The sequence below is a fragment of the Haliotis cracherodii genome, unplaced genomic scaffold, assembly GCF_022045235.1.
Source record: "Haliotis cracherodii isolate W230 unplaced genomic scaffold, xgHalCrac1.p SCAF_8, whole genome shotgun sequence".
NCBI lineage: Eukaryota > Metazoa > Mollusca > Gastropoda > Lepetellida > Haliotidae > Haliotis > Haliotis cracherodii.
The window spans coordinates 4,577,055-4,588,892 of NW_027266341.1; the positions used below are offsets into that span (position 1 = coordinate 4,577,055).

The window sequence follows — 11,838 nt, forward strand, 5'->3', positions numbered from 1 at the left end:
TGGCCATCAATGTCAACTGTCAACAAGACTTACCCTTGATCATACACACTTGCCACCAATGTCAACTGTCAACAAGACTTACCCTTGATCATACACACTGGCCATCATTGTGAACTGCTGGAGGAGGACATCTTTATCCAGTTTCAGTGACCTTGACTTTGGCACAATGGTATCAGACGCTTCTATATAGAGTCGAGACGCTTTCTGAGGTTCCTCGTTCTGAGCATAGAGTCTTGCTGCCTCGCTCAACAGCATAGCTCTGGCATTATCTGTTAAGAGAACACTGCAACTAAATCATTTATATGCTGACCACCTCCGTGGTCTAGTGGATAGAGCATGTGCCCTGAGAGCAAGAAGAAGAGTGTGGGTTCCATTCCCAGCCGCATCATACCAAAAGACAAAAAAGATGGTACTTGTTGTTACCCTGCCTGGTGCTTGGCAGCAAAGGGTTAAAGGACGGGACAAACGCACACACGCAAACACACACATGTGGGAGGAAAGCCAAGATAATACAGATCTTATATGTTTTACCAAGTATGGGAATTGTTCTGACAAACGGACAAAATCTGGCAAATCTGGGATTCAAAACCGAAGATTCTGATTCTTGCACAACTATGGGACACAATTCTGCAAAGTGAAATAAGTTGCCTTTGGGACTGAGCCACTCATGACCCATAGTGAGCAGGTTTTAATATTGATCACAAAATGTGTTAGAGTGACTTAGTTTGGTTTGAACTGTGAACTTTGCAGCTTTGAACTTTATTCAGGTTGTATCACGGTGTGTCAGCTCCGTGTGCGAAATACTCTGCAGTCGCACGTAAAATCTCTATAAGTAAGTGTGCCAGCTTGAAATCCCAAAGTGATGCAGGTCTTGAACGTCTACCACTTTGGTGAAACCAACAAGCAAGGGTGTGGTGCTGACAAACTCAGAACTATCCACAATCACAGGTTTCTGGTGTGACAAAAGGACGCATATTGTGGCGCCTTTAAACATCTTGGCTATCTGTGCCCCCAAATGTGTCAGAGGGCATGTGCTTTGAGCATGTTTGATTTTATTGAGTAAACAGATGAAAAGAAAAAACAAGTTTGGTCTCACTGGTTCTTGTTTCAGTCAATGCCAAATATTATGATATAATCAAAAAAGTTATGATCGCGGCATTAAATTAAAAATAAAAATAATTTCCTATTTTACTTAATTTTTATGGTCAGTGGATCTGTAAGATAGAATTGTGACTTTGGACGAGTGTCTAAAGTTGCAATCTGACATAACATGGAACAAGGCATAAAACCACTGTGACATACAAATAACTGGTTGCCAGACAACCAGATTCATAAACACACTGTAGAGAGGATAAACATACTCTCATTGCAAAGGAAGTCAATAGTATTTGAAGAAATTACCTTCATTAGTTAGAGCAAGTCTAACAAAACACTCAGCAGCAAACTTCAAGTTTCCCCGAGCCCAGAACACATAGGGAAGTGCTTTGTCAAAGAAGTCCTCAACCACAGCTGGGTATCTGAAACCAGAACTCATAGAACAGTGCGTCATCAAAGAAGACCTCAACCACAGCTGGGTATCTGAAACCAGAACACATAGGGCAGTGCGTCATCAAAGAAGACCTCAACCACAGCTGGGTATCTGAAACCAGAACACATAGGGAAGAGCGTCATCAAAGAAGACCTCAACCATAGCTGGGTATCTGAAACCAGAACACATAGGACAGTGCGTCATCAAAGAAGACCTCAGCCACAGCTGGGTATCTGAAACCAGAACACATAGGGAAGTGCGTCATCAAAGAAGACCTCAACCACAGCTGGGTATCTGAAACCAGAACACATAGGGAAGAGCGTCATCAAAGAAGACCTCAACCATAGCTGGGTATCTGAAACCAGAACACATAGGACAGTGCGTCATCAAAGAAGACCTCAGCCACAGCTGGGTATCTGAAACCAGAACACATAGGGAAGTGCGTCATCAAAGAAGACCTCAACCACAGCTGGGTATCTGAAACCTGAACACATAGGGCAGTGCGTCATCAAAGAAGACCTCAACCACAGCTGGGTATCTGAAACCAGAACACATAGGGAAGTGCTTCCTCAGTTTCAGCTGCATGTGTCATGTAGTTTGAGAGGTATGTTTTTAGCCCTGTGAGCAATAAATTGGAGCAGGCACATCCATTATCCAAGTTAAAGAAAATGTTAACCAGACAGCAAATAACTGTATGAGTGAATGTTGGTTAACATGATTAAAGCACCTGTCACCACCAGTATTACAGCTATGTCAAAGTAGCATGTAAACAACAGGCGGTGATTTAACTGATGGCCTGATGGCCCATGTCAAGTTAAAATTACAAAGTAAGTAAAGTAGATGGCCCATCTGGCTCGTCAAAATTACACCCCTTCTCTGTGTATATTTAATATTTTTAATTGGCTCATCTTGGTAGAATGACAACCAGCCACCATTTTGTAATGTAGTGTACAACAACTTCTTTATTTGCTCCTAAATTGTCTTGAAAGGAGGTAAAATAGAAGTCAAGTTATAATCTAAGAGTGCAGGAAAAAAAGTTTTAGGAGTGAAGAGTTCTAACATTTTCAGAGCCCTGCCAGGTGGCTACACAACCTCAGGTTCAGCCAATGTGTGGCCTCCCCCATTTAGTTGTAGGTCAGTTAGTTTGGAGAAGGACCAGTGACTTTTGAAAGGAACATGCACTGCTGGCTACATCAATTTTTTGGTTAAATATACCCCTGAAACAATCAGTCTGGACCAGGCAAACCAGTGATTGTAACCAGAGAAAGTATGAACAACTTTCCATGCAATCTGAGGATGAATACTGGGAAACAGTTCAGACAAAGAACTGAACCACCCAATCCCCTTACTTAGGACAATTCTTACTTCAGCCGGAATTCTTAAGGTACTTTGCAATAAATGTTTTTATAATCATTTACATCCTGAACTAGAAATAACTCTGAATTTACCTTTTCTTCAGAACTTCCCTGACAGAGGAGACCATGGCATCAGTGGCTTTCTGGACGAGCTGGGACTCCGAGCTGCAGTCTCGGGACGAGTGACGGAGACGGCCGGCAGAAATATGCTGAGGTAGCATAATCTCTATCACACTTGCTACCACTGTCAACATAAATGTTAATCATTTTCTGGCCACCACTGCTGTTATCCTTTAATCATTTTTAATACAGAGATTACCTTATTCTACTGAAACATGGTTAAGATTATTCTGTAACAATTTAGGGGAAGCTCAGTAGATGATGATCATATTGATCCTTATGTCCATATGTTCCAAATTCACCAAAATTAAACACTGGTATATACCAAAATTTAAATAACCTGCAAGGAACTTAATCATATGTATGATGGGGGATTACATTTTCAGGACAATAGTTTTCAGGCAAATATTCACTGATGAAAGTAGAATCACAAAACAGTGTGGACAAATGTACGGCAATTCATCCGTCAGCTATCAACACTACTCAAACTCACCTGACAATCTGTAAAATGGATGATGCCATCCCGTATGACTATAATAAGTCCGCTTGTAGTTAATATAGGAATATGGTAATATTGATGTGACTTCACCACCAGTGTAATCTTCCTGAGCACAGTAATCATCATTCCAGATGTTTCGAGCCTTTAACGTACATGTACTCTTACAAGCTGCCTCCTGTTTTTCAATGTAGGCAAGGAGACGATACAGCCATGACAGTTGAATGCTTGTAAAGGCCTGGTCTCTCCTTCTCTCATACAAAACATGTTTCATGGGACGAGGCATGCTGCTTGTCGATTGTCGTTTCTGACGGGTGCCCTTGGTTGAAATTGAACAAATACATAACTCAAACAATGTCGGCACATTTCGGATGTTGGGACGCGAATTTTCATCAGAATAACCAACAAGATCTGCAACTTCAAAGTCAATGTTTTCAACATTTCTAAATGGGGCATCATAGTCAGCATATAAGATTGACTGCATTTTTAATCTATCTTTCCGTCTCTTTTTCTGTTTCTTACTTGGAGCTCTATCTCTTCCCACCTGAGTTTGGTTTGAATTGTTGTCAACACTGTCAAACACACTGTCTGTATTGTCAGAAGACACCAGGGCTGCTTCACCTATAGCCTTGTTATCTGTAGACTGATTCAAGAGGTCAGTATCACTGTCAGATAAACTTGTTCTTTCTTCAGCAGAAAAATACTCTGATTCATCGCTGTCATTGGAGTTATCTCCCTTTGCTTCGTTTTCTGATGAAGCATCTCCAGCACTGTCGGAGTTTGAGACCTGGTCACATGTTGTTCCTCCAGGTGCTTCATGAGGTGTGATTTCCCAGGAGATCATGCGGGCAAAGACTGGCCTCTGCTTCCTTTGGGCCACCAGTCTGCCCAGAGCAAGGTCTTCTTCCATGCTTTACTGAAACAGGGAAACACCTGATTGGAAGTAAGCATTACTGTGGGTGGCCACTCGGTCAAAAAATACAAAGTTGAAATAAAGGACGAAAGTATGCAATAATAGTCAAATGTTACGAATATAGTATTAAATGTTACTGAAAAAGGTAAAAATACAAAACAAACATACGCCAGGAAAAAAATACGAAGCTGAAATAAAGGACAAACCTACGCAAAAAAGCCAAATGTTACGAAAAGACGACATATGAAAAGAAAGAACAATGTGTACAAAAGAAAGTCAGTGCGCACGAAAGGACAATAAACTACTAAAGGACGTTGACCATAAAGATGGCGCTGCAATTTAGTAAACATTTTAATTGTGTGTTCTGCTGTGTATATGATAACTGCATGCCGAGGTGCACGATGTATTACGTCATTTAATACTTCATAAGTAACATCTGACTATTATTGCGTACTTTTGTCCTTTATTTCAACTTTGTATTTTTTGACCGAATGGCTGCCCATACATTTCCCAGTATTCAATATACATGTATAAGTAAAAGGAGAAACTTCAATAATTGAGTGCTATTATTTTTTTTATTATACTATCAACTAAATTTGATAACAGTTGTAAACATGGAACAACAGTTATCATGTTTATCCAGAAATTACAAAATATGTTCATCTTACTATACACATGCACAAAAGTTAAGCGCCACCCACCATATTTGTGAGCTGTTACTTTTGGCACTTAATGATGACTATTATAACAAGATGTACAATTGTTATAAGCCGTATATGTAAACCTCATGTGATGCAAAAGTTGTCCCAAAGCAAGGTTATCTTGTTTTCCAAAAGAATATAAGCAGAATGGAATTTTACTGAAGACCAGAAATTGAAGGATTAGAAAACACTGAAAAACTTTTTTTTGTCATGTGTCATGATCATGATGATATCAGCAGACCATATCAGGTGTCACATAGACACCCTGGGGAGTGCATAGTCTATTGCAAGACAGAAACGTCAGTAACGTGTGTATGATCCACGGACATTGACCACAGCTTCAGCCCTACGCCTCATACTCATTATAAGTCGTTGAATGCTTCTCTGAGGCAAACAGATCCATTCTTCATAAAGTGCAGCTTCAAGTCCAGCGAGATTTTGAACTGGGGGATCACCATGTCTGATTTTCCTGCCAAGAATGTCCCAGAGATGCTCAATCGGATTAAGATCCGGACTACAGACCGGCCAAGGAAGAATGGCAATAGCTTCTTGACGCAAATAAGCCAAAACTGCCCGAGATCTGTGTGGTCTAGCATTGTCATCCATGTAAACAGGATGGTTGTCAAAATGAGGGACTACCACTGGACGAAAAACGGCATTTTGGTATTGTCGGCCATTCAGGTTTCCACGAATTGTCACCAGCGGCGGTTTACAGCCCCATATCATGACAGACCCCCTGCCACATGCTAAGGTCTTCTGGATGTTCCTTGATGCAAACCGAGTGTTACGTTGCCTCCAAACATGTATTCGACCATCAACAGTTTGTAGCAGCATTCGACACTTGTCAGACCAATGGATCCTTCTCCAGTTGGCCAAGTTCCATCGACTACGGGCACGACACCATATCAGACGATTCCGCATGTGCCTCTCAGTCAGTTGAGGACGTTTTACTGGTCTTCTGGTGTTATAACCAGCCGCTCTGAGGCGACGCCTTATGGTCAACGTCGAGAGTCTCTGATGGGTAATCCACTGCAGTCTTAAATTTGTTGAAGTGACAAATGGATTTCGTCTGACTATCCTGAAAAGACGTCTATCCTCAAAATGCAACCACGTGTCTGGAACTTGAATTTCACTATTTATAGGGTAGGGGAACTGCAGCAACACGTAAAGCACGCTTTCCTTGTATCTGGACAAATTTGCGTTCATGAAACTATGGAAGCCTAATTCAGTCATACATCATCATATTTCGTATTTCTGATTCCCACACATGAAATCAAGAGACTATGAATATGGTGGTGCTTAACTTTTGTGCATGTGTATATATATCCGGATATCTACACAAATCTGACTGGTGGTACTAGTTATTACAAACTGACAGTCATCAGTCAAACATAAACTCAATATCATCGCATTAATTGTCAGTATAAACACTACATATAATCAGTCTTCCAAAGTATCATTACCGTGCTCTATATCTATCAAAATACATACTCATTAAGAAGGCGGAGTCGTCCTTATCAGTGCCCTCCTTGCAAGCTGACAATTGTTAATAACTAATCTTTGATTTCTATAGAACAGTGGCAGTTGCCAGCTATGAGTCCTGACCTGGTGTCATCAGTGCATTCAGTGATTCATTCATATAATTTTCACCGCTAGATCTATATGCACAAATAGAATCTGTTTCGGCTGATAATCAAGGCTGGTTATATACATTTGCAAAGTTTCAAGTTCCGAAAGAAAGGTTTACCCCAAATTATATGTTAAACGGAAGTTGCTGCATTGAAAAAGCAAAAACAAATAATTTTTTTTAAAAACAAAACAAAAAAACACTTAAAGGAACCACCACTTCAGCGCTTGCCTGAAGTGTATGCAAAGTTCCATGAAAATATATTTTAAGATTTTTGAAGTATGCTCCTGAAACAATCCCTCCCCTCATCAGATTAAATACTCACTCCAAACAAAGTTGGGGATATGTGAAACTAACAGATGATTGCAGAAATACAAAGAGGTATCAAGTGAGGGTAAGGGATGGATAAGAAAAAGGAAGAAATAGTCGTAACATAACAATTAACAAACATGTTGACAGTGTATTCTGTAAGGACGCAAACAACGACAGGGGTGTCTGTTAATGAAAGTAAATCATGCACCAACAATTGGTCAAAAATTCATTTATGCAGTGTGGCATGGTCTGAATCGATCTGCAAAATGACAATGTGAGGGACTCTGGTCCACTCCACTTGTTGAGTCTTGGCTAGTTCGGCTAACATAGCTGGTTGCCTTTGATGTCTGTGTACACGTCTCAGGACAGCAGTCAAAGCTGGCCACTGCATTCTGGTGATCTTCTGCTACTGGAGGTAGTCAGTTACGATAAGTGCATGGTGGGCACGAGCGTTATCATCTTAAAAGACAAAACTTGCATGGAACAGCATGGCACGTAAAGGGCTGAACTATTGGTGCCAATATGTTGTCTCGTTAATACTGTCCAGTGACCTTCCATGGACAAAATGCAGTGGCATTCATAGTGATCATGCCCCATATCATTACAGTGAGTTAGTGAGTTAGTTGGGTTTAACCCCGCTTTTAACAGTATTCCAGTTATATCAGGGCGTGTCAGCTTAATGTGGGAGGAAAGCCCGGAGTGATGCAGGTCTCAGACGTTTACCACTTCGGTGAAACCCACGAGCACAGGTATGGTGCTGACAAACCTAGAAACATAATTGGGGCGATCCGGGATTCGAACCCACAATCATAGGTTTCTGGCGTGCCTAAGTGACACAACTCTGCACAGCGAATTGCGGCGCCTTAGACGACTGGGCCACCCGTGCCCCCTCCATATCATTACAGACCCACCCCAAATCTGTCATGTTGAGTTGATGTTCCCATGAGTTGATGTTCCACATTTATATGAACGCCTTCACTAGTTTCTCATTAGCTGACATAAAATTATTATTTCATGAGTATATAAAAGAAAATCAAACAAGGGCCATAACTCTGTCAAATATTAATTCTCGATTGCGGTGTTCAAATTTGTTCATCACACAATGATGCATTCATAATGTCATCTATAGTGGTTTCCAGGAAGATTGTCACCACTGGTTTTAGTGTGCACCAAAACCAAAAGATCAAACAAGGGCAATACGTCTGTCAAATATTAAAATCTCAATTGTTGGTTTCAAACTTGATGTACATATATATCCCTTAACAATGTGTGCAAAATGTTATCCTCGTATCCATTGTGGTTTCTGAGTAAACCTGATGCGACCTCCCACATATTCTGATCACTGAACTAAACACAAAAACACTGTTTCCCAACTGAAGTTTCACAATCTTAATTTTTGTTATAATACGCCTGTGTGGATACAAGATATTGGCCTACTCTGATTGGGTTGTAGGAGTGTCACGATAAATTGAAATATTGATATATTGCTATAAAGTCAATAAATCGATTGTTAAATCAGTTTCCGATAGTATCGATTTCAGTTAGGAATATTGATAGTTTCGATTGTATTTACCATATCAATAAAATACACACAATGCTGTTCAAATTTGTTTTTCTTTTCATCATGAGTGGTAGTAATTAACACATGGTAATGTGGATGTATCTTTTTCTGAAATTATTAGGGTAAAAAAAAAACAAATCAGTCATGTCTCAAACTAACTTTTTATCTGTTGTTATGGTTATCACATTCAAAGGAAGCTTCAGTTCCAAGGTTCAATTCAACTCTAAAATCCGTCTCAAATGATTCACTGAAAACTATCGATCTTTATCGCAATAGTTGCTTGCAATATCAATAGTTATCGCAATAGTGATTTCCAGACCAATAGTCACCACTATTGAGTTGTAACCCAAACGAATTCGTACCCCAAGAAAATTTGTAACCCTAAAAAGATGAGGGTTGTTTAGATCTGGAACAAAATTAATATTTTATTTAGCGCAATTCATTTTTTATTTCATAGGGTATAACGAAATTACTTTCCATTTGCGGTTCGATCTTTCTCATTTCTCGAGTTCGTCTGCGGTTATCCGCGATCTGCACAACAGGTCCAATTTAGAAGCATTACCATGTGTGAAATATTGAGGGTTAATGGCTCTTTTGGTCAGAATTATTTATAATACAATATACATGCATACATACTTGTATTCAGATGGTCCACACAGCTCCGTTGATAACTGTATGCTAAACGCGGAAGTACCGTACCGTAATTTGCGTAAACCTGTCAACGTCCAGTGATGAAAAGCAACAGTAAATACCGTGGTATAACGACTGTCAGCTATTGCAAATTTCCGAGAAAATCAAATAAAACTTCGTCAATCGGTACATCTGTAAGATATAATCAGTCATCTACACAAATCTGCAAAAGCACGTTTTTTGTTCGAAGAGTGATTTTCGTCTCTGTTGTGCAACAACAAAAGGGGAATAACCTTAGTCTTGTTTCTATTGCATACCACTAAAATATTTTATTGTTTCTTAGCTCTTTCCCAAACATGGAATTACAACACAAAAATGTAAGTACATAATTTATAACACAATTTGCGTTTGTCCACCAAACAATAATTGATTGTTATTTCTGTTGAAAACATGTCACAAAAAGGTTTTAGCAGAGACCATATCTATTATATGGTCTCTGGTTTTAGTTAATATATGGTGTTTTTTTCATACACATGAATAGGATTTCAAGTATGCTTTAAAAAGGGTGGGGTGTGCATCAACCCCTGGATCCTGTGCATAAGTGTTAATGTCTTAATCCTCCCACACAAATACAAAGCCAACATGCCGAGAAAAAATGTTCAAAGGGGCGTTACACCTAATTTCCAGATTCACTCACTAAAATCTCTATGGGGCGGGACATTTGATACTTGGAGGTGGGTCATGTTTTCTTTTCTTCATTTTGAGAGACTGAGATTTATTTTTTTCATAAAAGTTAGCTGAGATTTTTTAACGTCAAATTTCAAATTTAACATATGGAAAGAATGTTAAAATGTTCTCACTGTTCACTAAAACAGTCAAGATGTATTTTTTTTTAAATAGCATATTGAAAATAGCAGTTTAAAAAAGTATTTGTATGTGGAAAAAAAACAACACTATGTGGAGGAACAGCCAAGTGTGCAATTGTATCCAAGTAGGCATTAAATCTAGTCTCTTCTAGCATGTGTACACTTCAAGAAGTCATCACAGTGCTACAGCTGTCATTCTAACAACACCAGCATTCACTCAGTCACAGTGCTAACTCGATGTGTGTAACATCGTCTCTGGAGGAGCAGATCCAACACCTATATATGAAGATGGTTACACTGACACACACCCCAAAACATAACGCAGACTCTGTCACTCATCCCTTCCTCCCGATGATTAGTGTACGCTAAAGCATGTCCGAGGGTTTTTATGACATTTAAAACTGATGGTCATCAGCCTGTGGGGAAGTGTTTTATCTAACTTATGAACTGAAAAATGAAACTTAAAACAACATTTATCAACATTTTTATGTTTCAAACATATAACAACGTGTGTGGTCTGACGTTGATTAATGAATAATTTGCACACTTGTATATGCAAGGGGCCGACGTATGGTTCTCTGTAGGAAGTGACAACTTGGAGATATATACAGTTTTACTTTATACATGTAGATATATAAATACAAAAGACACTATGTGGCAGGTCAGCACATAGTGTTAGTGGTTGTTGTCTTGGCTAAGGGTAAGACCTTTCTTTTCTCCTGGACCAAGGCTTATATAGCCAAGGTCACCTGACATTTAGTAAGTAATAAATATAAATGTAAACAGTAAATCATCAGTGACATACTTGCACATCTCATTCAGGATGGCAGACGGTCGATGTACACAAAAATGGGGATTAACAAATAGGATTAGCATCTTATAAATAACAGCAATTAAGTGTTTCAAGGCATATAGATGTCATGGCTTCAGGGTAATGAGCCTTTGTAATCAAATGTTCTTCAGACAATGGGTGTCGTAAATCAGTCGCTATGACACATACTTTCTTTGAACTAAAGGAAACAGGCATAAAATATCTGTTGCTGGCGCAGTGTGCTTGAAAAAGACATTCTTAAAAGCATTGTGATTTGTCAGTGCCTCTTTAGCCTAGTGGTACTCTCACTGGACTATACGAAGGTTGCGTGTTTGATCCTCGGGAATATAAAGAAAACATTTGTCTTTTTATTTTACATTTAAACCCATGAAGATCCGGGGTAGAATAGGTCTTCAGCAAACCCATGCTTGCCGTAAAGGGTGACTATGCTTGTTGTAAGAGGCGAATAAAGGGATCGGGTGGTCAGGCTCGCTGACTTGGTTGATGCATGTCATCAATCCCAATAGCGTGGATCGATGCTCATGATTACAATCACTGGATTGTCTGATCCAGACTCAATGATTTACAGACCACCGTCATATAGCTGGAATATTGGTGAGAGCGGTGTTAAACAACAAACCAACCTATAATCCCCTCATAGCCAGTCTGTGACAGTTCCTGTTATTCACAGGAATACATCTATAATTCCCTGATGACCAGTCTGTCACAGTTCCTGTTATTCACAGGCGTACACCTATAATCCCCTGATGGCCAGTCTGTGACAGTTCCTGTTATTCCCAGGTGTACACCTACATGTATAATCCAATGATGGCCAGTCTGTGACAGTTCCTGTTATTCACAGGCATGCACCTATAATTCCCTGATAGACAGTCTGTGACAGTTCCTGTTATTCACAGG

The 11,838-nt window shown here is 39.6% G+C and overlaps 1 protein-coding gene across 1 annotated transcript in view; it reads right to left on the bottom strand.

Annotated features, from left to right (window-relative positions):
- The window catches only part of LOC139449727 (uncharacterized), a 28,919-nt gene extending 19,423 nt beyond the window's left edge, over positions 1–9,496 (bottom strand). The window contains exons 1-5 of the mRNA XM_071231246.1: positions 9,250–9,496; positions 3,497–4,415; positions 2,977–3,127; positions 1,402–1,517; positions 83–269 (exon numbers count right to left, since the gene is read on the bottom strand). Of these exons, the coding sequence (XP_071087347.1) occupies positions 83–269; positions 1,402–1,517; positions 2,977–3,127; positions 3,497–4,409 (1,367 nt within the window). The 5' untranslated portion in view covers positions 4,410–4,415; positions 9,250–9,496. The remainder of the gene's footprint in view (positions 1–82; positions 270–1,401; positions 1,518–2,976; positions 3,128–3,496; positions 4,416–9,249) is intronic.
- Between the last annotated feature and the right edge of the window lie 2,342 nt (positions 9,497–11,838).